Here is a 25,607-nt window from a genome sequence, read left to right as displayed (position 1 = left end):
TTCTTCAGTTCAGCCAGCTTGAGAAATGCCAAGTGAGGTCTTCCCCTTTTTATTTTCTGGCTCCAGCTCTTTGCATACTTCATTATAATACTTGGTCTTCTCATGCTGCCTTTTGAAATCTTCTGTTCAACCCTTTTACTTCATCATTTCTTCCCTCAGTTTTAGCTTCTCTACATTCTGGTGGAATTTTCGGAGTTTCTTGTGATATTCATTCTGCTCTTTTCTTTTTCCTCACATTTGTAATGACTTTTTGCTTTTATCCTGGATGATATTGTTCATGTCATCCCACCACATCAGGTCGTCAATTATCAGTGTTCAATGTTCAAATCTATTCTTAAAATGTTTTTTTTAATTCAAAAGGGGAAGGACATCATGCTTGGGAAGGTGGAGGGTCAATGTAAAAGAGGAAGACTCTCAACAAAGTGAAATGACACAGTGAGTGTAGCAATGGGTTCAAGCATGTCAGAGCTGGTGAGGACAGCACAGGACAGGGAAGAGGCTTCAGATCTGTTGTTCAGAGGGTCACTCTAAGTAGCAGCTGACAATACATAATAACACTATTAAGCCAAACACTTAACAGTTTGTCCCAAAGAGAAGCACAGGTGCCCTGGGAACAGGCTTCCATTATAGGTCGCAGCATTGTTGGAAGGATGGTAATCCTCAACTTCTAAACTTTAATAAAGGTCGGTAGATAGAATTTCCCAATTCTGGCTATTTAAAAACATGAACTGAATTAACCATTGCCACATCAACATCTAAATGACAGACAGCAGATTTAACTTCCCAGTTCTAAATTAAAATGAACTGTGCGAGCTGCAGATATATTTACATCTAAGTGACTCTTCAAGAGTTATCTTCCTAGTAAATAAAGAATTTTTAAGATAAACCAGAAAGTCTCAGTATGAACAAACTTTGTTATTCTTCAGATACTGCCTAAGGCTCAAGATCAGCCAAGCTTCAGGTTAGGTTTTCTAGAGAGAATGTATATCCTCTCTAGAAAAGGAAAACAGAAAATGAGAAATCAAACAGGGATAAAGAGTGGAATGAGTGACAAGGATCAATGGTCATTAAGGTTCCTTCCAAAACAAAACTACATAAACCCTTTGGAGATATATAGATCTCTTCTTCTAACTGAAAGAAACTAATATTAATGGGTCGTTACAGTGTGGCAGGCACTCCACAAGACACTAACAAGATCTTATTAACTGAGGAAATAAAAAGTAATGAATGAAGTAACCTAGGCCCTGGGCCAAAATAATTACCTGGGGTCCGTTGAGTTTCAGATCTGAAAATTTCTGTCTCTCAAGGTCAGCATCGCCCACAAACCGGCCGTTCTGAAACATAGCCCACAAGAAGACAATTCATTTTGTGGCCTTCTTTTGCTTTATCAAACATAAATGATTTTTTTTAAACAGGAAAAGGGAATTCAAGAAGATATTTGTGGCATAGGGTCCTGTATCAGTGTTCATACGAAAACCACATCACTCCTTAATCTTAGTACTTTCATCAAGCTGCAGTCAGGCCTGGGACTCTAACAGTCTGGGTCTCTGGAATATAATAAGAACGTAAGCTCAATGAGAACAGAGAATTTCTGGGGTCCGTTACTGACATCTTTGGTTCCTTGAATGATCTCTGGCACACAACAGGCACTCAAAACACATTTGATGAGTAAACAGCTGAAACTCAAGGTAAATCTCTCAAAACTCAAACTTTTTAGAAAGTTGTACAAATATATGCAAAGTTGAAAGGAGTAGGTTGGGGCTTTCCAAAAGCCTTCTTGATTGTTCTAAAGATCTTCGCGTTCTATTATTATTGGAAACTCCCATAACAGGCAGCTTTTTAAAGACATCAAAAGATGAATTTTCTTTACCAAGCACCCCAAATCTCCTCAGAAAAACTCCTCAGCATCTTCACCAGTTTAGAGCCACAGCACATATTAAAAAACACCATTCTGAAACTGGTCTGTCTTTTGCAGCAGAAAATAATCCAATGACATTATGCCATGTAAAAATGCATTTGCCTACTCTTCCTCAACAGAACAGTGAGATAAGGCACCTTGGGAGACCATCTCTCCCCACCCATGCCCCTTTATATACAGTGTATAATGCTGCAGGGAGAGGAAATTAAACATTCTTTTCAGGAAGTCGGAAGGGAGTGGTATCAGTATCACTGCTTCGGAGAAGTTTATTTTAAAAAAAAAACAAAACACAAAACCAAAAACCAAATGAAGGAGAGAAATCATACCAACTCCTGGAAATCCCCATCTCTCCGGCCTGAGCAACCTTGCTCTCTGCGCGCACGCGCACACACACACATACACACACATACACACCCCGCCACACCCCACCTTTCCAATATATATGGCTGATCCCTAGACCTCTACTCTAGTTCTGGGAGCCTTCAAATTTCTGGTCATTCCTAAATGGAAAAATCTGTCTTCTTCACATTTACAAGGCTCCTCAGTATAGGGACCTTTCTCTTCTAACTTAAATATAAATAATTAAGAAATCAACAAAAGGACTATTGGACCATGAGCGTAGTTCAGGTTCCCACACAAAGCTCTCTTAAAATGCAAATCTGTCAGGCAATGTCCACTGTATGCGAGTACACACACAAAGACAGACAAAACCTCAGACAGATTACATCACAATGAAGTCAGACTAAAGACATAGGAAACAAAATACTTCTCATTTCTTTCTTTTCCTATTATGGGGGCACAGGAGAAGAAAGTTCTCATTTCTACCACCAACTCTCCCAAGGCATGTCCCAGAGACAACTAACCTCAGAGACCACTGGCTCCTGTGGTTATGTGGGTTAAACAGCAGCAGGACACTCCCTCCCCAGCTCTAACCAAGAAAATGAACAATGACCCTTCCTCCAAGACACAATTTACAGCAGACAACTAAAAAGTACACTAGGTCAACAAAGAAGAGGAATACACAAAATATAGACACGGCCACACCTTCTGAGCACAGACTGTTCCCTGAGGGAGACCAAACCGGGACCGAGAGCACAAGATGCCTAGCTTCCCAACCACTAAGCAGGGATTTACTTTCCTAAAATTTTAAAACCAAGAAAACAGAAGTAATTTGAGTATAGCTCCAAATATAATCCGCCATTATGAGAATGGCATCTCAACCCAGAAACCCTACTCTGGCTAAACAGAAAGTCAGATGGACTCTTCTGGAGATAAGTCCACCCAACTGAGCACAGCAGTAACATTCCCCATCTCTTAGTCAGTATTTACGACCCTCAGAAAGGGTCAAACAGTACAAGGCAGTGCTACACTGTCCTGGGTTGCTATGAGTTGCTATTGCCTCAAATAGCAGATGTGATTTTTAGAAAGGTTTACCATGAAGCACAGCACCGGATAAGCCCACCACCATCAGGAGAGTTTTCCAAGGTAGATTTCCGTGAGCCTGTTAAATCCTACCTGCAGTCTGATGGGAAGAAGGGTTACCTGATGCCGACGGGTGAGGGTGCCGTTGGCCATGAGTGGGTTGGCATCTTGTGGTGAGACCCGGACGCGTTCCAGTTGCGCCGAGACGTGGCGCCGTTCCTCCTCTAGCGCCCGGGTCAGCTTCTCAAACTGGGCCTCTTGTTCCTTCACAGAGGCCAAGATGCTGGCGGTCGACTCCACCTCTGAGTCGTCCATGATGGTAAAGGGCGGAGCCGCCGCAAGGCAGGGTAAAAAGGACGGTGGCTCACAAAGGGAGGAGGAAGGAGGGGAAAAGGTCCCCCTCACTTCACACTACTGGGGAGAGGGTAAGAAAGAGGAGAGAAAAGGTCAGAAGTCAGAGAAGACAGATGAATTTTTAATCCCAGAACCAAAGATGCCCTCTCATGATTCTACTGCAGTGCAGAAAGCAACCCACCACCAAGCCTGGGAGCCCATCACCAGTGTCTACTCAAGCGGGGTCCTGCCCCACTACCTTCCTCAACATCCCACAGAAACTATGGGAAGGTCCAACTACAAGTATCCACATTGTTGGTAGGAGTGTGGTAGGGAATATGGATGTCACATGAAACGACAATCAGGTTCCTTGTCCCTGTTCCAGTGTACAGACCAGCACTCACTGTTCTAAGCTGCAGATAAAGGGCACTACCTTACTTAACCTCTCCCAAATACAAACAATGGAAGTTAAATACTGTAAATTAGTATGTTATGTTTGATGCAAGTAAAATATGGAGGTCTTTCCACCATTAAAGGATGGAGACAAAAGCAAGTCCAACTTCTCAATCTAAAAAGTCCTCAAATATTGAGTATATTTACAAAGGGATTTTTCTACTTTTCAAAACTATACAACATTGAGGTAAAACAAATGTTTTGACTACCAATGGACAAGAGAAGATTGGGGGGGGGGGAAGGCACAACTTTGAGGAGTCATCTCATTGGGAAATACAGCAAGGAGTCTTGGGCTCAAACTCTACATTATTACACAAAGTATTTCAAAGGAAATTCCTACATATCTGTGATCTGCAGCCAACTCTAAATCTCTTAAAAGACTTTTTTTTTACCCTCTTACTCATTCCATTCATAAGAAATAGCCATATATTTAGAATGCTTGTTTTTATTTCAATTATAAATGATAGCAATAAATACAGATACGACGAGTTTTCTATATTCTTACTATCATATAAGCAACAAATTGGCTAATGTATTCATACTGTTGGGTCTTAATGGAGTTTTTCCTCTTCTAACTACAGATTTTACAATTAATTAAAAATAAGCTGTGTTCCTAACCATCCTCCCATCAATCCTTAAAAACAAAAAAGGCACTTAAAATAGTCTTTCTTGTTTTTAATAAACCTATTTTCATACACACCTGTTAAGAGGTCGTACTGACTGTTTTAACAGAGAAGAGACCAGCCTAGATTCAGAAAGTCATGGGAGAAGCATCCCAGCCACCACAGCAAGGAGGAAGCAGGAAGGAGAGGGCTGCAGAAATATTGGAGGAAAAACAGGAATGAGAGGAAAATTAAATACACCCAGTGCATAAAAAAATAAAAGGAGCAGGAGTAATTGGGAGAAGACATTTTAGGAATGGAATGGAGCCATTCCATTATGACTTGGAATTGTTTAACATGACAAATGGCCTTTACACTTTGCTCTGTTTCAATTACCTGGGACTTGAAAACAGAGTTTTCATAAAAACTCAATCCTACTGTTATGCCTAAGGTTTTCCAGCACCACGAATAAGGTACAATAAGGATCAAACCTATTCTCTCATGCAGAAATGAAATTGGGGGATAAGGGAGGACTTGCTGTTGGAATACCCTTCCCGCTCCTTCCCACCCCTAATGCAGAAACCTCCAAGCCTAGTCCCAGCATGCCCACAAAGACATTGAGAAACCAATGCAATAGTAGCAGTGGGGAAGACAAGTGGGGACTAGCCTAGGCTGAGCCTTGTGCTTCAGCTCTTGTTCCCACGCTCTCCAGAGCCCCACCAAAAGCACAAATGCCATGCCTGTTTGTCCTGGTTTGTGTGCAGTATTCAGCAAACAAGAGCACCCAGGAGAAATTGACAAGCAGGTGCCAATACTTTTTTGCATCAAAAACATCTACTAAGTTCTCTATCATCATAACTCCTTCCAGTCAAGCCAGTCCCTGAATTCAGTCCTGAATCCTAATCAACCCAGTACCTGAAACCAGTCCTGAATCCTTTGTCATTTTCTCACATTCCTTCCCTACATTCCAACAGATCTCTCAAAGATCTTTAATAAAGTGCTCTTATAAAAATGCTGCTTGCTCCCTTTTCATCTATTTCATCACTTTAAGCACTCACCCGTATTCACTATGTACCATAACCATAACTATCCACACACAAAGGACTAGGATGGGCTTAAGAGTGGTTCTCCCAATGACTAAGATTCAGTTACTACCTGTGGCAGCCTCTGCTCTGTAATCTTCACGGCTGCTGAAAGGAAACCATCACTCCGCAATCATAAAATGGTGATTTTGGCCCCAATAACTATAAGTCAGTAAAGGGAGCTGAGAAGGAAGAGAAACTACTTCTGTCTCAAGTCAGGAAGCAATATCTGAAAAGATGATACTGGTTTCTCCCATCTTATTCCTCTATCTGGAAAAATGAAGACATCTTCTTTTTGAAGGAAAATAGCAGAAGCTTTGTGGTTTAGACTAAAACTCAGAAGACTGGTATGCTCTCATATGTAAAAAGGCCAATCCTCAACTGGCTCAACCTAACCCAGACCGGCTATGAAGATCGGGTGAGATAATGTATGTTAAACAAATGTGAGGCATTAAGTTATTTCAAGAGTTAGTTTGTATGTTCCAGTTACATTTCTTAATAGTAATTCCTCAGTCCACAACTGTGTGTGAACTAGCTGCTGAAATTCACTGGATCAAGACCATAACTGAGTTCTAAGGAGTAGATGAGCTGGTTTCTAGGACAGAGTGCTTCCCTCATTCCTGGCAGTGTACAGTATTATAAATCTGCTATAGTCCTCAACTCTTCATCTGAGGTGTCAGCACTTTATTAGCAAGAGAAAGGGAAGGTGACAATAAAATTATTAAATGTCTTACATTTATTTCAAAAAGTCATATTTTATTGCAAGTGAGAAAACAAACTACTCAAGATCTCACAGTTATGAGCAAATTTTTAATTTAAACCCAGGTGCCATTCTAAAACTCATTCTCAAGTCCGAAATGCTACAAGTCCTGTGTATGACAGATAAAATGGGTCAGCCCTTCTCCCTTATAACCTCTAAGCACTTTCTCCCAACCATCACAGAAAAGGAAAGGGGTGGTGGCAGTCATCTTCCCTTAGGCTAACAGGTTATGCATAATATCTACACATAAGATGTAAGTGGGAGGGAAAATATGAGACGAAAAGAAGTGTAAGTAGTGGAGACACAGCAGAAGTTAGGCAAGCTACAGTATATGGTCTCCTAACTCAGAGGTGAAAGTTCCTCTCCAGGTAGTATGCACCATAAAAAGATTATACTACACATCAGTTTGCAAACCATTAACTGATTTGGGCTGATAGAGTCCAAAAAGCCTTGAGTCCAGGTCAACACCTTCCCAGTTTTGCCACTTGAAACATTTTCAGTGGATTATACTTCCTCTCACCACAGAGACCAAGGAAATCTCAAAGTGAGACAAGGACACATTAAATGGATCTTGGTATCATTTCCCTACAACTACATTCTCAGAGAATAACTGGTTTCATTCTTAACAAACCATAGGTCGTTTTTACTAGGAATCCAAAGGCAAGAACTTCCTTACTATTTAACTGGAACCAAGAAGAACAGCCTCTCATTCAAGCACTGGTAATAAAAGTTCAAACTCTTCTGCAAAAATTCCAGATCAAAGTAAGTTAAAGAAAATCAAATACCCAACCGGTTTGATAATGCCGACCAACTAAACACGGTAAAAAAATCACTTGCCAACAGCATGACTGAAGATTTATCCCACTGTAAATGTGCCATATTGTTGGGTGCCTTGCAGTCAGAACCGATCCACAGCTGACTTCCTTTTTACCCATTTTAAAAACCAAACTGTATGGCAATTCTTCACACTCTCAGAGAAAATGGACAGAATTCCAGATTAGAGGTCAAAAAACCTGAGGTTCAAGTTCAGACTACCAAGCGAAACTTTCTGTAATTTTCTAATTCTTTTCAAGGTGAATATAAAACGTTAATGGGTTAATATGTGAAACAATAGGCTGGGTGACTCTGAATATCTCCATGTACCTCAGAGAAGGAATAAGTAGACCTGAGAGGTAAGATGAAATATTATTTTCCTGGAGATGGAGTGCAGTCTAGTTGATGTGAACTTACAGCAACTCCACGTGACAAAATATTGTTGCTGTGTGCCATTGATTCAGAACCAACTGATGGCTGACCCACCAGAGAGTTTTTAAAGGCTGTGAATCACATAGGAAGAGATTACCCATCTTTCTCCCATGGAACAGCGGTGGACTCAAGCTTTGTGCCTTTGGATCAGCCGTGCAACGCCTTAGTACTAGGCTATCAGAGCTCCCTTTGTGACTGAACTGACTCATTCTTCACAGAACCAGATCACTAGATTCTCTTGCTGCTGAGCCAGTGGGTCCAGTGGCTCGACCACAACTACCTTTCAGTCAGAAGCCGAGTGCTTAAACACTGGGCCACAGGACTCGAAGACCACCAGATGGTCTGTGGATTCTTGGAAAAAGAACCTTTATCTTGTGTAGACAGCCTTAAAAGGCAGCTCTTCTTCCTACTTTATAAAATCAAAATCAATGTCACAAATTTATTGCTCTCCCTCTAGGTACAATGATAAGGCAAATACCATTTCCACATCATTCTAAGGATTCCAATATCCCTTTTTTTAAAAGTACACCAAGCCAGCCTCCCACAGGAGCACCAAAAAACTTATCTACTGCATACCACCAATATAAAATAGCACAGATACAGGGGGTTGAGAAGGGAATGGGGAAAGACTAGATAATGAACTCTGCATTAGAACAGAGTGAAGAACTCACTGAAAGGAATATATGATTACGCTTTATATGCATGAGAACAATCTGGAACAAGGGGTACATTGCAGGGTAGACTGGGGAAGGAGGGAGAAAACGTGCAACAATGAATACATGAATGAAAAATTAAATTTTTTTAAAAATACCTATTGTGTCACATTCAAGGCAGAAAAATGGGTCCTCTAAGATACCAAAACTTTCTCATATTTAACTGGTATTTGTCCCCAAAATCAAAGCAATTACTCTCTTCAATCACACTGAAAACTTTCCTTATGCTTCAAAAAAAAAAATTACGTTTTTCCACAGCTTATCACAAAGTACTTGTATCAGAGTCCAAAGTCCAAGTGCCCAACCCTCCACTCCATCTTCTACTGTCTGAAACTCAGGACAAATCAGTTCTAGCCCCTTCCTTCACCAGACAGACTCACTTGTTACTCCCACTCTCACCCTCACATCCGTAGGTCTGATGGGCATTCCCACTTAAAGACTTCACTCACTTCACAATCTCAACTGAGCTCATGTCAGAATCACAAAAGGATTGGTCCTTTTTTGGGCCAGTCACTTGAGTTCTGGAATTGGCTTTGGCCTAGGCGTGACAGTTCCTGTGCTTCCCTGTGGATCTACTTCATTCCAGGCTGGGAGAACCAAAGGCCAATTTCCAGGAAAGCAAGCAAGAGTGGTTCACGGTATCCCCCACAATCTCTGATGGTTGAGGGGAATGTCTGGACTAACCACTCTCCTCTTAAGAAAAAATGATGACACTTCGGAGAAATGGAATTTAAATATACCTACTTTTTAAACACTTCTTGTTAGAAGGAAGATATAAAATAAAAACAAAAAAGGAGTTGAGCTAGCAAGATATAAGGTCAACAGAATTTCTAAAACTTACTTCAGTTTGATAATGACATTATGTGTCAAGTTTTTACTGTGATTTAAATAAACAATTACTGCCACCAACATGACCTTCTGTATTCAAAAACCAGATGGAACAATTTTCTTGCTCTTTTTTTTCCTCTACCACGTATTCTGGGAAGCCACCAAACTATAATATACTAAATGGGTAAATGTTGGGCTGGCTCTAAAGCAAGGGAAGGGTGTGGCTCTCAGCTCAGAAGGGGCCCAGGACTGAAAGGAATAAGAAACAAAACCTGCTTCTCTCTGGAGCACGCATCACACACACACAGGACTGGTCTAACAAGTCCTTCTGATCTCTCAGGCCAGGCCGCCTCCTCTCCTCCCCCATTACCCACGTGACTCTCCAAGCTCTCCAGTGAGACAGATAACACTGGATTTTCTTTCAATCTTGAGAGAGTCTGAGACACAGAGTGATTTACCTGGGTCCCTGCTGCAACGCTGCCAAAGGCATCTCACCTAGCCTTATAAGGAGAGAGCAGCACTTTAGGGAGAAGTCAATAAGAGAAGATAAGAGGGAGGTGTCAGACTAGAAGAAGGGACAAAGCCAAATGCTTTTCTCTTTCCTACAAGAGGGAAGCCAGAAACTCAATGAGAAAAAATCTAAAAGAAGCAGAAAAGTACCATTTAACTCTGGTATCATTAAAAAAATCCTAAAACTAAGGCAGCTTACAGTCTTCCCCACCTTGGGGGGGTGGGGGGGCACGGGGGGGGATGATAAAGCTTACATTTAGGGTTTCCTAGAGGTCACCCAACTGGGCCTACATCCTCATCTCTCTGCCCATTCATCTCATAACTTAAAAAACTGAAAGCTTGAGCAGTGGCAATATTGTAGCCAATGAGATCTATCCAAGGGGCAATAATTACTAATTGGAAAAATGTAACTGAGTCATACTTAACTGACTTCCATTTCCTTCAAGTTCTGAAAAGTTCAAAAACATATTTATCAGGTTTTTGTGGGTTTCTTAATTTTATTTTATTATTGTGTGTGTGTGTACCATCAAATCAGATCTGAATGGTACAGGAGGAGATTGGCCGTCCTTCTCCAGCAGAGCATCTGGTGGATTCGAACGTGTGCCTCTGAGATTGCAAGTGCAGCTTCTTGCCACTAGGCCACCAGAGCTCCCATCATTTATCAGGTTTTAAAGTACTTTAAAAGTACCTTCCTACTGAGACAGTGGGAGCTCAAGGGCCTAATAGAAGAAGCTGTGCTGCAATCTCAAAGGCACACAGTTTGAACCCACCAGCTCCTAACCTAACAGAGACAAATGGGCAATTTCATCCTATGCAATTAACTGACTCTGAATACTCACAAGGGCTACTGGTTGGTCCGTTCAGTACAGAACATGGAGACAAGGAACAGGGAAAGAAGTTAAGTCATGAAGAAATCAACCAGCGGAAGCACTAAAGTCCTATTTTAGCCATTGAACAACTGACCACAGAAGTGTTTCCTCTTATCTAAAAAAAGAGAAAGTGACCTCAAAAATGGCAAGTAAATTGGGAATCACTGGCTAACTGGCTATTGATCTCCCATATAAATGATCACACTTAATCATCTCAACATTCCCTGATGTAAAACTGGGCTCTGAGTAAACTTATATCAGAAGTCTAGTATCTTGCCCAACGTAATACTGCTTGTTAAGGAGTGGAATCACATCTGTTCCATTCCAAGTCCATGCAACGTCTCTTTGAAACAGCAAAGAAAGTGTGTGAACTTTGTATAAAAATCACTCTACCTTGAATAGGAAAGTTTATCAAAAAATAACTTTTAGAGAATGAGAAATAAGAGGGCATGGGGTAAACCAGGTAGACCTGTCAGAAGTACTATGAGCTAAACTGATCTTAGCAGCAAAGGAAACAGAGCCTCGTCTAAAGCAGCACCATCTGGAAAAATCTTTATCTTTTCTTTGAAAAGCAAAAGTCACTGTCATGAAGGAACAAGACCTTACTCAAACCTGGTGAGTGACTATCTCCCCAACCTACCTCCGATTCCCGTTTTTTGGAAGGAAAGAGTGTTCAGAAGGAAAGGCAGTAGCAATTAAAGAGGTACTTTACACCCACTGCCAAGCTGAGTCAATTCCATCTCATAGTGCCCTTTATAGCACAGGACAAAGTGCCCCACTATGGTTTCTGAGGCCGTAAATCTCTCTAGTATCAGACTGTCTCATTTTTTCCCATGGAGTAGCAGGTAGATTCAAACTGCCAACCTTTCAGTTAGCATTCCAGCAAATAATCCACTTTACCACCAGGTGTCTTTCTTCACTAGCAAGCCTACTCTAGAAACCTGGTTTTACACCTCATTCTTTGATCAAAGCCCCCACTCCAAACCCCAACTCATGAAAGAAAATCTAATCATGAATATTTCCACTCTGATTTTTAATGTGACATCTCATTAAGCCAAAAGTAGAGATCAGAGTAGGGGCTGAAACAGAAGGAACTAGAGGCAGGGAAGACTGTGCTAGCCAGCATCAGAACAGAGGGGAGGGATTGTTCTAACGGTATGTTAGCAATCTGCCTCTAGGGCAGCTGTCCTCCTGGGCAATCAAAGGCTGGTTTGTGTGTCCGCTCAGGGACTAGCCAGCTTGGCAAGAAATTGAGGATTCAGCCACCCAATCCACAAAGTGAGAAGAGATGCCTATTCCACAAGAAAGTAGGGAAAACAAAATGAGAGTCCAGTGCAGTGGGAGCCCCCACCAGAAAGTACAACCTACAGGTGTGATCTTGGTCTAAACATGTTGCTGCTCCTGTTCTGTGCCTTCTTGGAGGTGGAACCAACTCATAGCTGATTCTCTTACAGACTTCCAAAGGCTGAAAATACCATGGGAAGGAATTGCCCATCTTTTTCCTGTGGAGCAGCTGGAGGATTCAAACTGCCTGCCTGTGCGTTGGTAGCACAATAGTATTCGTCCTTACCACTGAGCTACCAGAACTCCATAGACATAGTATATGAAAAAAGTTCCAGGAAACTACCAACTATGATTCCCTAGTTATAGAACTGCTAGTACCTCTCTCTAACCACTGAAATCAATGGACAGGTAGATTTCTCCTGCTCTGTATGTGGTAGGGTGTCATTGGGAGAATGAGTTCTAAAACGTGGAACGTCAGAACAGCCTGTTTATTCCTGTCCCTCAAAGTCTTGAAGAAGTTATCTGCAATATGTACAATGAATAAACATTAAACATCCATCTACTTCCTTCTAGAATCTTTTCTAAATTAAATCTCAAGAGATCCATAAATAATAGATGTAAACACAATGTTAAGAAGTCAAGGCCATTTATATAACTCAAGTGCTAAAATGCAAAAGGGCACAGTCAGAATTCACACCCCCTAAACCCTTCGAGTATCTAGATGCTCTGAGACCCATCGGCCACACAAAGGCTGCTCTCTTCTCAGTGGAGCTCTGCAATGGAGTGACTCTCCAGGGACAAAGAGATTTCACAGGAGAACCACAAAGACATCGCCCCTCTCCGTTCCCCCACTCCCAGCTTTCTCACTTCCTGTCACAGTAGCACCAGACCACAGTCTCCCAGAAACAAACAAATACAAAGTGCTGGATTCTGGGCTTCAGGCCAAGCACATTCCAGGGCATCCTGTCTACCAATCACCAGCCAGTGCTCTCACTTTGCCCTGCTCAGTTTCTTATCATGTTCAGGGAAAACAGCCCTCCTCCCAGCCTCAAGCCAACACTACACAGGACAAAGCTCAGACCTTTAAGAAACTGCAGAAAGATCCTGTGGATCTAAGGTTCGAAGGAGGGAGGGGATTTGCAAATTTATTCATTTTGGAGGTGCTGCACTGGGCAAATTAAAGTTAGTGCTGCTGTTAAATTCAGTTCAGGTACATATGACACACCCCTAAGAAAGTTTCATGGTGTCAATCTGATCATGAACCTGGTGTTAGTCAATATTCCCACCTGCAGAAAACTACTTCAGGACATACACCTCTGCTGCCACCTTCTCTACACCCATTTGCAAGGTCTCAGTCTCTCCTCTTTTCCCCACAAGCATAAAGTTGACCCCTCAGAAGGCCCCACAGAGAACAAATAAAGCTGACTCCACCCTACAAAGAGGCATAGAAGGCAGAAGCTTATCAAGTGTGAGAGCAAAGTTCCCTGCTGCCCTTAGAGAATGAATGAAGGACCACTAGCAACTGCATTGCAGCAGTGGCAACAAGGAGACCAAAACAACAATCTGTTTTCCCTGTAGTGGTGGCCTAATTACAGGAAGCTGTGCTGCGACCCAAGGGCTGACCCTCTCTGGTGGCTCAAATCCACCAGGGCCTCCAGGGGGAAACAGTGGGTGATATTCCTTTCAATTTGCAGCCTCTGAAAGCCAATGAAGAGAGAGCTATGAGTCAGTTCCAACTGGACGGCAATGATGGGGGTCAGGGACCATAAATCTGGCAATGTGTCAGAAGAGTCTCTCTCTTCCTAATATGGGTTGACTTCAATAATGAGAGGAATGAGATTTTTCTATTATCTTGTACAAGCCCACTGGAAGTTAGCCCTAAGCTCCAGAAGCAAAGATGCAGAAAGAGGTCAAGTTGTATTTAACCAGTCTAAAATTCCAAAGTAACACCCTTTGCCTAAAGGGCACAAACAAAAGTACAAAGCTTAACAGAGTTTTCCAACCAGAGACATTACAAGCAAAGTAGCATCTCTCCTCCTCCCTTTCTCCCAAAGAGCCCAGATGACACAGTGATTAAGATCAGTGCTGCTATTCAGTGGTTTGAATCTACTGGGGCTCAAGAGATGTAGCAGTCGACTTCTGTAAAGATTTTACAGCCCTGGAAACCCTACAGAGCCGCTCTACTCTGTCCAGTTGTTAAGTTCCAGCCAGTCCAAAATCATCCATAGCTCAGTGACCCTTCAGCGCATTTAACTGCAAAAGAGGAGACTGCCCATCTTTCTCTCTGGGACCATTAGGTGGATTCGAAACGCATTACTTTTGCAATGACAGCATGATTCTTATTACTGAGTCACCAGAGCTTCACTGTGTTCTAAGGGGTCAATAATGTAAATTGGAATTCAACTTGACAACATTAAGTTTGGGTTGGTTTTCTTTCTCCCCAGCGTTTCTTGGACTAAGCCTAACCTGTCAGAAGTACTCTGGGCTGAACCCTGATCTAGGCAGTAAACGGGAAAAAAGCGTAAGCAGCACAACTTGGAATGAGTACATCACGTGGATCCTGCATAAACCAGGTAAGAGGTGGAATAAGAAATATACACAGGAACCATCTACTCAAGCTTAATATTTACCGATTCCATGTTTATCATCAGAATATCAATGGGAGGAGCTAACCATTTCAAACTCTTGTCACTGATGCATAGGAAAACAAAAGTTTAAGATTCCTTACCTAGCTCCAGATCAAATCAATTTACTCAAAAATAAGTAAAAACTGACCCAAAAAAACCCCATAAACACTGTGCTCCTTTATACATTTAATTGAGACCTCAAGGTCAACATTTGCATGATAACTAGACCAAACATGGTACGGTAAGGAGGCCAGACTGAGGAAAACAGAACCACCAAAATGGAAAAGAGTAACCAATGACACAGAATATGTTCAGAAATTGTTCAATGAGCTAATTTGCCTTGTAAATTTTCTCCCAAAATCACAGTATTAATAAAAGGAGTAACTACAAACTTAATTACAATTGCTGGCTCTCATTCACAGACCAGGTCAAATAAATCAGAAGTAATTACAATATGAAGGGCCATACAAAACCAGATGAAAATAGTGGCATCTAAAGAGGTGTAAGGCATCCCATGCCAGCATGCTAACCAAAAAGCTGGCAGCTTGAAGACATCAGCTGCTCCAAGAGAGAAAGATGGGCACTCTCCTCCCATAAAGGTTTACACCCTCTGACACTTCAAGGGCCGTCACTGTAAATGAAAATCAATTCAACAGCAGCGGATAGTAGCAGAGAATTTTCTGAGACTTTTAAAAAAAAGAAGAAAAAAAAGACAGCAGAAGGTCCACCCTCTGAGCTGGACACACCCATATCAATGCAGTTGCTCCAAAGGATGCTCAGCAAGTTCTCTGGCTCCAAGTGAGGTGAGACAGAAAGGGATGTTGAGTCAGAAATACAGTCACACGAGCATTTGAGGAGATCAGACTACAATTCAGCATGACCACCAGATGTCCTGGTTCTAATTGTATCTCTGGTTGTTTGCAGACATATTTAGAAAACCCAACCAAAAGAATAATGAATGGGTAAGGAGAAAGTCACTGGAGGGGTCCAAGGCTTAAACTGAATATTCAATGGTTGGAAAAGCATGAATCTGTGTTGCTGTCCAACTTCCCACACCCTTCACCCTCCAAAGGAGGCCCAGGCTTAAAGAACTGGAGGGAAAAGAGGCAAAGAAAAGAATGTGATTGGGAAAAGTTTAGCAACATTCCAACTAGCCAGCGTCCCACATAGCATTAAGAGTGCCTGAAAATCCAATCCCACTACATAGGAGTTGCTGGGGCTTTTACCATGCATTCAATTCCTCCCCCATCTCCCACCCCCACCCCAAACACTCTGAAAAGAAGCCTAATTGAGATGGCTTGATGAAGGCACCAGCTGTTTCCACCACTCTCCCTCCCCCCAAACCCCAGAGACCACAGTTCAAACTCACATCAAACACTTAATACAATTGACTGGTCAGTAGGAAGAAGCAGCTTGGACTAAAATAGCAGGAAGAATGCCAACTGGCCCCACTTAGAAGGAATGTTTTCTTGGCTCAATTTAAAAATAAGAAGCCTTTGTCATCCCCTCCCCTCAGCCCAATAATGTTCTCCTTTCCTTAGTTTAACCCTCAGTATCAAAAGATATTTTAGTTTCTCAGATATCAGGGAATATAAAGAAGGTGTGTATAAAGTTGTATGTAAGAGAATGTCTGGGAGATTTGAAGGTGTCCTGTGCTGCAATAAAAAGTCCAAAACCGAGGACAGAGGGAGCTCTAGTGGTCTAGAGGCCAAGAAGCTGCACTACAATACGAAGACGCATGGTTCGAATCCACCAGAAGATCCGCTGGAGAAGGAGGGGCAATCTCCTGTGCCAGTCAGATCTGATTTGATGGCACACAACAACCACTTAAAAAAAAACAAAACAACGAAGACAGGGCTCCCAAAAGGGAAGAACCAAGAAGGCACAAGGCTCCAGTCCACGATATGCAGACGAGTTAAGAGTATTACCAGGAACAGCAGGAACAGCAACAGCAGCAGCAGCAGCAGCAGCAGCAACAGCAACAGCAGCAGCAGCAGCAGCAGCACCAGCAGCACCACCACCACTACCACCACACACCCCCACAGCCAGATTCCAAGTTGACTGAGTTTGCAGGAGAGGAGGAAGGGAAGGAAGCCAACACTTCCTTTTCAGACAGGAAGTGACATTGGCCCTTCCTGTCAAGTTTTAAACAAATTGTCCAGCTGAGTTTCAATATTAACATCCTTTCCTGAATTTGTTCCACAATTTCAAAATGGAGAGGGGAAACAGAGATATGGTCTGAAAGTTTCCCTTCCCACTAATAAGCATACCATGCTACGTGCAGGCAAGAATCAAGCCAGCCGGCTGTACTTCCAAAACAAACCAGGACGGACAAGTAGAGAACTAAACTTCAAACTAACCACCTTCTCACTATGAACTATTCTTTGCCATTACTTATACTAATTAAAATAATCACCTACCTGAGAAATCATAAACCTATGCAACTTAATTCAAATCTTCAATTTTGAGGTCCTCAACTATGACTAGAATCACCAGAAGAGTTTTTGAAATTAGGATGTTTTTCCTATCATTCCAAATCTATCTCCCTGACCTCCCCAAACCTCAATTTCTGGAGAAACCCAGAAATTCAAGGATTGGGTATTTTGGGGTCTTTTTTTAAAAAAACCCTCAAAGTAATTGTAATAGCCTGGTGGAAACCACTGTGCTGGTCTCTCTCAGACCATAACATTCCTCTTTGCAACGAGGGAACTGGTTGTAAAATACATTATAGGCATTACAGTTTAATTCCAGATCACTACAATAAAGGGACTATCACAATAATAAATGAGACACGCAAATATTTGTGTCCCAGTTCATAAAAGTTATGTTTACACTATACTGCAGTCTATTAAAATGTGCAACATTATTAAAAACTCTGAAATATTGCAAGAATTACAAAAATGTGACAAGAGTCTTGAAGTGAATATATGCTCTAAGAAAAATGGTGCAGATTTCTAGTCCTCTCCAGAAATTTAGGTATAGGAGGCTTGCTCAATGTAGGACTGCCACAAACCTTCAACTTTTAAGTAATGTAGTATCTTCAAAGTGCAGAACTCAATAAAATGAGGTGTGTGTCTAATTGTTTACCAAACTGCCCAGATCATTATTCAGTCTGGAGGAGAGGTTCTTTGAAAACATACATTTAACACTAAGAACTAGAATTGTAAAATCCTAAATCCCTTTAGATTTAGAACCTCTGTAAGAAATTACTCAGCCTGGGGAGAAGTGTCTCACTCATCAGCATCCTCTTTTTGAAATCCTAATTCACTACACTAAAGACATTCCTACTTATAATGTATCTCAGATCACTTGATTTTTTTTTCCACTTGTGATGGGAGTGAAATTTTATAGAGCAAATTGGTTTTCCATTCATATCCACTGTTTCATGACATTAAGTATAGTATCTACAATGTAACCGCACTCTTCGCTACTCTCCTGTGATTCTAACTTTCATTAACCCTTCTGTTCTACCCCTTTCCTGCCTTCTGAGCTTTATTCCCTGGACAAATTCTGCCCTCTGATCTTGTATGGCTTATGTTTTAAGAAATTAGTACCTCTCTGGTGTTACTGTTTACCTTATACACCTGTCCACTGTTTGGGTGAAAGGTGAGCCAGAAAGTGAAAGCTTTTGTCCAGGTTCAAAGGGTGACAGCCTCATGGTCCCACCAATCTCAGTAAACCAGTTAAGTCTGACCATTTTTATGTTTTCAAGTTTTGCTTCAGAACCTTTTACTATGATCCCTTTTTAAGCAGTCAGCAATGGTAGCCAGGCATGAACCCTAAAATTATTTTTTCAATGTCTTCAAGTTTTCTCTAAGGAACAAGGGCTATACCAGATTTTCAAAGATGGGTTCTATAGTACTTTTGCTTGTTGCCATCCATCCAGTTGGGTCCATGAGGACCTATGTAGAACACAACAGTTCCACATTCCATCCCCAAAGAAGTCCAAAGTCCTAAACCTAGCATTCATGATCCTGGTTAATTCTAGCCCTGTTGGTAATATAACAGAAATAGTCACAATCTCTGGATTCAAATGTTACCTTTGACATACATCTAAAGAGATGTCTTCAAAAGAACCATAAAAACAAGTATTTCCACAAAGAAGCTTTTGTCATGAAAGATTTAGGAAAGACAATCTCTCAAGACAACCACAATAATCTCAACCCTATATATAAATGTTGAAGTAATGCACAACCACCATTTATTTTTCGACTTTAAACTTCAGAAGTTAGAAGAATCTATGATTGCCTGAAACAGTTCCTATGCAACAAGATACAGTTATCTGACCAAAGGAGGAGATAAGAGGGTGGGAAATGTTTCCTGGTTGAAGTAATCTCCAAAGATGATGGAGGCAGTTTTCAAACTAAGATGTACTTGATTGATGGCAAGCTATACTTATGATCATTCTTTTGGGGTTTTTAGAAAGGGGGAGAAAGTAGGGGGCATTTGTACATCTATCTTGTACATCACTAGTAATACGTACCACACACAGTGATACAGGGGGCTCTGGTAGTCTACCTGTAAGAAACTGCACTGCAATGCCAAAAGGAGTTTGAATCCACCAGCCGATCTGCAGAAGGATGGACAATCTCCTCCCATGTGATTTATTGTCTCTGAAAACTCATTGGAGGGTTATCTATGGGTCAGTTCCAATTTGATGATACACAACACACAATGAGTGTAATTTACTTCATTTTCAGTCAACTCAAAACTAAACAAGATTGGAATTATATTTAAAGTGAAAGGTATTAATAATGAAAACTAAAGGAAAATGAGGTATTCACATCAGCAACAACTAATGACAGAATCACTGGATTAGAAACCCATTGTAAGTATGGGATTACTTGTATTAAGTAACGAGATGACAATCACACAGGTATAATTAGAGGGAAGAACAGAGGGTCACCAGGTCAAGTTCCAGGGCAACTTCCAAATGAAGGAGAAAGGGAGACACGGACTCTTTCATAGCAAGACCAGCTAAACCAGAAATCATGAGCAAGAAAGTGAGAGCCGGTGATTCAAAAGACAGGTATTCTAGTAATCAATTATGTGTTTACTTACCCATATGGTCATAGAAGAATATCAATCACTACAGCAATCATACACAGACTGATACTTGTTTCTCAACCCCAGCAAGTCAGCTAGTAGCTCAGATAGTTTTGGGGCTTGGGGAGGTTTTTTAAGGCTATTACCCCTTTTCTTTATAGAAAATTTACTATGTAGATTAGAAAGTGCAGAAAGGTATTTCTTTGAAGAAAAGTTTGCCTTTGATGTAAGTAGTCACCCTATTACTATCATTTCCCAAGCAAAAGTCATCTACCTATGTAAATTCTACCACCACACAAATTACTTGCTGACCATATTCCCATGGAACTTCTATAACAGAAGAAAAAAATGAAACCTAGGTATAGCTGTTGTTTCTGGGATCAGAAGGAAGGAGACTTCATTGTACTATGTAGTGTGTGACAGAGGAAAGAACAGGGGTCAGCTCTGTCATGCAAAGTCACACTCAACTTGATGACTCTGAATAACACTATCACCACATAGAGTGCACATACAGAACGTGTCAGAAGACATCTTCTGTTTCTCCTACCTACTTTGGTCACTGGCAGGAACCAGCCTCAAGGTTTTTGGCCTTTCTACTATTCTGGTTGGTTATTCCAACCCTCTTCTTTTTTTTTCAGGTTTCACTCCAACATGTTTTGTAAGGGAGGCTTTCCACTTTTCTTTCATCCTCCTCCTACTGCTTTACTACTTCAGGAGCTTATATACTCTAAGTCTCTCCCAACTAGAATATAAGCTCCATGAGGTCCATTATTAGTCTGTTTGCTATTTGTTGTACTGTAGAACAATAGTAAACTCTTAAGTTCCTTTGTATGAATAAAAATGCTTTATTCAGAAAAGTTAACTTCTAGACAATGAATCAACCTTTGTTTTCCCCCTTACACTTTTGGGTTTTGTACCTGTGATCTTAGAGTGATGTGCTAACCAAAAAAAAAAAAAAAAAAAAGGTCAGGAGTTTGAAGGCATTCACTGTTGTACAAGAGAAAGATGAGGCAGTCTGTTCCCACTAAGATTTACAGTCCTGGAAGCCCCATGGAGAGCTACCATGAATCAACCCAACAGCGGAAGATGAGTGGATGTTACCTTGGTGATACAGTGATCAAGTCCTCGGCTGCCAAGTGAAAGGTCTGTGGTTTAAAATCCACCAGTCACTCAGCAGTAGAAAGACGGAGCAGTCTGCTTCTGTGAAGACTGACAGCCATAGGAACCCTAAACAGCACTCTACTGTGTCCTACAGGGTCGCCTGGAACTGGAATCAACTCAACAACGGTGTGGCTGGTATTTGGTAGCCCTACCTGCCAATTTGGCTGGCCTTCATCAGGGTAGAAATTCAAGTGGCCAACTCTGCCCTGGTTTACAAAATAGTCAATGAGAAGGACAGCAGAGAGGCTAAAGAACTTCCCCCATCCCAACAAAGCAGCAATGGAAAGAAATCAGATTGGCATCTATTTCTCTTTTAAAATAGACTACTCTATTTTAGATGTGTGCTGAATATACACCAGCTATTTTATTTCAATGAGCTTTACTTCACTTGTAATGAAATGAGAACTGCAGGTGCTTTGATAAAAAAGTATTGAAAGGTTGACCTAGTTTCTATAACAATGTCTTATGCCCTCAACTATCAGAATATATTTGGTTTCTTAAAATAAATTTCACTAAAATAAAATCTTTTCACTCCACAATGAGAATTCCTAATGAAATACAGCATTCCAATACAGAACAACATAGGAGGAGCACTTACCAACTGCTAATTTACTCTGAGGAAAGTAAATTTATTTTGCTATAGTGTCAACTGACCCAAAATGAGTAAATGTAAATGAGATCTGAAAAACAAGAGTTTAAAAACTCAGTCTCTTTGGATTATAAAATTGCTGTAATCCTAGTCCAGATCTAACTGAAATAAACTACAAGTGATAGGCTAACATTTGTACCTCTTAGCACTTAAGTGCAAATTATATAAAATCAGAAACATTTTACATATTAAGAGGTAGCACTGCAAGAAAATATACAAGATGACTATTGTCCTAAGTGGGGAGGAAAGGACAGGAAAGACAAAGTCAGGTACAGAAAAGCAAAGGGAAACACCCAGAGAGGAGGCAAGCAAAGGAAAAGGAGAAAAATCAGTGGACAGAAATGTGAGTAACAAAGGAGCTGAGTTGGGTAGGAGTGTCAAAAGGAGGAGGTTACTGAACGCCAAAGAAAATGTGTTTGAATACTATTCAGGATCCTAGTTTCAGGGATATTAGTATGAAAGGGAATGCAAAAAAGGAAACAAAGAAAGCAACAAGTTTCCAGGCAAGGATGCTTCTAACACATACTTATTTTCCAAAGGTCACAAGTTTGGCTTTTCCACATGTAAGAGTTGATGCCTTCCTTAGGAGAACCTTCCTCAGACTATTCATAAACTCCAAATTTCTGTATGTTACACAAATGCTCATAAATGTTGTTGGTAGATGCCATCAAGTCAAACATAACTCACAGCAGATCTGAACTATGTCCTATCCTGTACAATCCTCAACCTCAAACTCTGTAATTCACAAAGCCATTGTGGTAATTCACAATGTGTCAACCCATTTTGCTGAGTCTTCCTCTCTTTCAGTGACCCTGTATCTTTCCCATAAATAAAGACAGCAAATAAGAGAGGGATGTTTCCTGAACACACACACAAAAGGCTTTATCTCAATAAAATGAACAGTAAAACCTGATTCCATTTCTGTGCAATTGCTTCCACGACAACAATTATAATCTAGGGGAGCTCTGGTGGCCTAGTGGCAAGGAGCTGCAACTACAATCCCAGAGGTGCACGGTTCAAATCCACCAGATGCTCTGCCGGGGAAGGAGGGACAATCTCCACCTGTACCAGTCAGATCTGATTTGACGGTACACTCACACACACAAAAAAAAAATAAAAATAAAAATTATAATCTAATGTTATCCTATAAAATCCTTGCTGAACAGAGAGACTTCAAGGTAAAGAATTTGGTACAGAGTAAAAAACTTCTCAATTCTTGCATTCTCAAGAATACAAACTTAATTCCTTTTCAACCCATTCTCTGGACTTTAAGGAACATACCTGTGAATCCTTGAATTCTATTTCTTATATTGTTATTTTCCCTAAAATACCAGAAGTCTCTAAAGAAATTACTATAAGCTGTCAAGCGTTGCTGTTTCTCTTTCCCTAAAAAGAACACCTCATTTTATAAAAGTTATCCACTCCCATACCACCTTGTTTTAACCAACCCTGCTCATACAACTCTCCAGTCTTACTAAAGACATTTCCCCCATGTAAAAAAAACAAAACAAAAAAACCAACACGTTAACTTACATCAAAAAAACCCCATTTCTTCTGTAAAAAATATTTGTGTTTACTACAGAATTTCAGGTGTTAAGAGATATTAGGGGGACATTTAGTCCAAAAGATAAATAATATCTTAATTCATTTAAAGTATTCATTCTAACAGCAAACATGTTAAGATATTCGTATGAGCTGTGTGTGCACTGTTCAGTGAATTCCACATACATTAAATCCATTTTCATAACAATCCTTTATCATGGTCTAACACTACTACCTCCACTGTGCCGATAATTAACAATCTTCCCAAACAATAGAGTAAGATCTGAACCTAGGCAGTATGGCTCCAGCATTCATGCCTTGCCCTCTCCATAACTCACATAGTTAGAAGTTGCTACCTGGTCAGCAGTGAGTTAAAATGAAAGGTACACAGAGGAGTTACTTGTATTATTCCTGCAATCTTTCTGAGTATTTGCAATTTTCAAAATAAAAAGTTAAAAATTGCTTTTTATCACCATATGCTGAACCATGTTTTGTGAAAATAATGATCAAATTATAAGTTCTTATAGCCTCACTATACCTGACACCTAAATTGTCCATACCATTCTAGTAACACGAAAAGGCTCGCCAGAGAGAAATCAGCCCCTAAAAGGGGGAATGGGGACAAATATTGTTTCTGAACCAGAATCATAAACCCAGGCCCAATTCTCAGTGCTTAATGATTAATAATAAAGTAGGCAATTCCAAGCAGAGTTAGGGGGGGAAATTACTTCCAAAAGGTACATTCTACAACCCAACAAAACACTCATCAATTCACACCCACAATTCCCCTTACACTTGTTCTTCCCTTCTTACAATCTTTTGCCAAGCATTAGCAACGCTCTATTGGAAACCTTGGAGTAAGCTAGGTTTAAGCTGAGCAATCCCCATTTTGGCTTCAGGTGATATAGAACCTCTCTGGCCAGGGAACAGAACACGGAAGAGTATTTGTAATTATTCACTTTTTTATTACTTTACAGTTCATTCCTTTAAGTAAGTTTCATACTATTATTACTACACTAAATTTGTTGCTGAGTACTGCGAGTCGAAACCAACCCAGTGGGTTTTCAGAGGTGGTAAATCACTTTAAAGGACATTACCCATCCTCTTCCCACAGAGTAGCTGGTAGATTTGAACTGAGTGTCTGGGGGATTTTAACGCAGCTTCTTACCACTAGTCCACAAAAAGGTTCAATGAGAAAAGATAGGCAATGTAAAAGAAAGAATAAGTAATGATAAATAAGAAAATTTCATGATAAAATAATTTGGGGTCTTAAATGTGTAAATATCCCATGCACTTTTTAGATAAAATCTAGTGAAGTTCTTGAAACTATAACTCAAACTTTTTGTTTTTATTAAAAAATGTAAAAGTCATGTGTCCTAACAGTTCTGAAAGGAGAATGTCCATGCTGCCACCCAAGCATGTTCTGGGCAATCAAGTGCTCTTCCCTTGAACATAGTTACATTTAAGATTTTCATTCGTTGAATGAGTGAGTCAAGTATGCTGACAGCTTCCTTTATTGGACATGAACAGACTGGAATAACTTATTCTAGTCTTATGGATTGCTTCCTTATTAAGATAAAAAATCATTTACAATTTCTAATATTACAAATTCCGCTATTCCATTAAAAAAAAAAAAAAACTTCACTCAAAAAGAAAAGAGATGTATGAAATAAAGGCTGAAAATAAAATTAAAAGTTTCAAAATTATAAATTTATTTACCTATACTTTGTTTTCCAATCTCAACTTTTTCCAGCCTTGTCCACAAAAATCGCAGTCATTGTCATCAAGTGCCTTTGCCAAAGCTTCTCACCAAGCACCTAACTTAGCATATAAAACTAAAATGGGTACTAGAAGGATACAGCAACAAGACGGAACCTATATTCAGGCAGCTCACATTCTAGTGACAAAGTAAAAAAAAAGACAATTATAATATAGTGTATCCATATACCATTTGAATTATCTGCTGCAAGACTTTCCCAAGTAAGTGGACAAAATCATTCCAAACCATATGCCTGAAAATTGTAAAGGGGGAAAAAAGTTTCTACTGATAATCAAATGAAGTTGGGGGCATTTCTGGGAAGTTTAAGAAATTAGGACAGTAATTGTACACACATGGAACATCTAGTCTAAAACTAGGAGTACTAAACATTCTAACATATCTAACTCCCATGGGCTTAATGAAAACAGATCTTTTACATACATTACCTCAACTTTAGTGACAAGCCCTCTAAGTGCAGACTAGCAACAACTCAATTTTGTCTGGCTGTTTTTCAATTCTCTCCGGAGAACGGCAGTGTATTAGTGGTTAAGCACGCGGAATTTTTAAGAGATTTTCAGCAAATGTCTAGTACCACTGAGATTCAGTTTTCTTTAAAAAATGATTGTAAGGTATAATAATATATCTAAAATGCTAGCACACAGTTAAAGGAAAACTGTGGATGGGGATCATTAGACAAAAACAGAATAAATTATAGAGATAATAATTCTGTTATTCCAATTGATAATGATCTAGGCTTAATTTATCTGTATCCAACCTATCTGTGTTAGCATCCAAAGAGCAAAT

General features: G+C 40.3%; 1 protein-coding gene across 1 annotated transcript in view; it reads right to left on the bottom strand.

Annotated features, from left to right (window-relative positions):
* Window positions 1–3,706, bottom strand: part of CTNND1 (catenin (cadherin-associated protein), delta 1) — a 36,764-nt gene extending 33,058 nt beyond the window's left edge. Inside the window, exons 1-2 of the mRNA XM_006900453.1 lie at window positions 3,461–3,706; window positions 1,263–1,334 (exon numbers count right to left, since the gene is read on the bottom strand). Coding sequence (XP_006900515.1) covers window positions 1,263–1,334; window positions 3,461–3,655 — 267 coding nt within the window. The 5' untranslated portion in view covers window positions 3,656–3,706. The remainder of the gene's footprint in view (window positions 1–1,262; window positions 1,335–3,460) is intronic.
* Window positions 3,707–25,607: the final 21,901 nt, after the last annotated feature.

This window comes from Elephantulus edwardii, unplaced genomic scaffold, assembly GCF_000299155.1.
Source record: "Elephantulus edwardii isolate Elephantulus edwardi_28Jun2011 unplaced genomic scaffold, EleEdw1.0 scaffold00284, whole genome shotgun sequence".
Classification (NCBI taxonomy): domain Eukaryota; kingdom Metazoa; phylum Chordata; class Mammalia; order Macroscelidea; family Macroscelididae; genus Elephantulus; species Elephantulus edwardii.
This window is presented reverse-complemented; position numbering and strand designations above follow the sequence as displayed.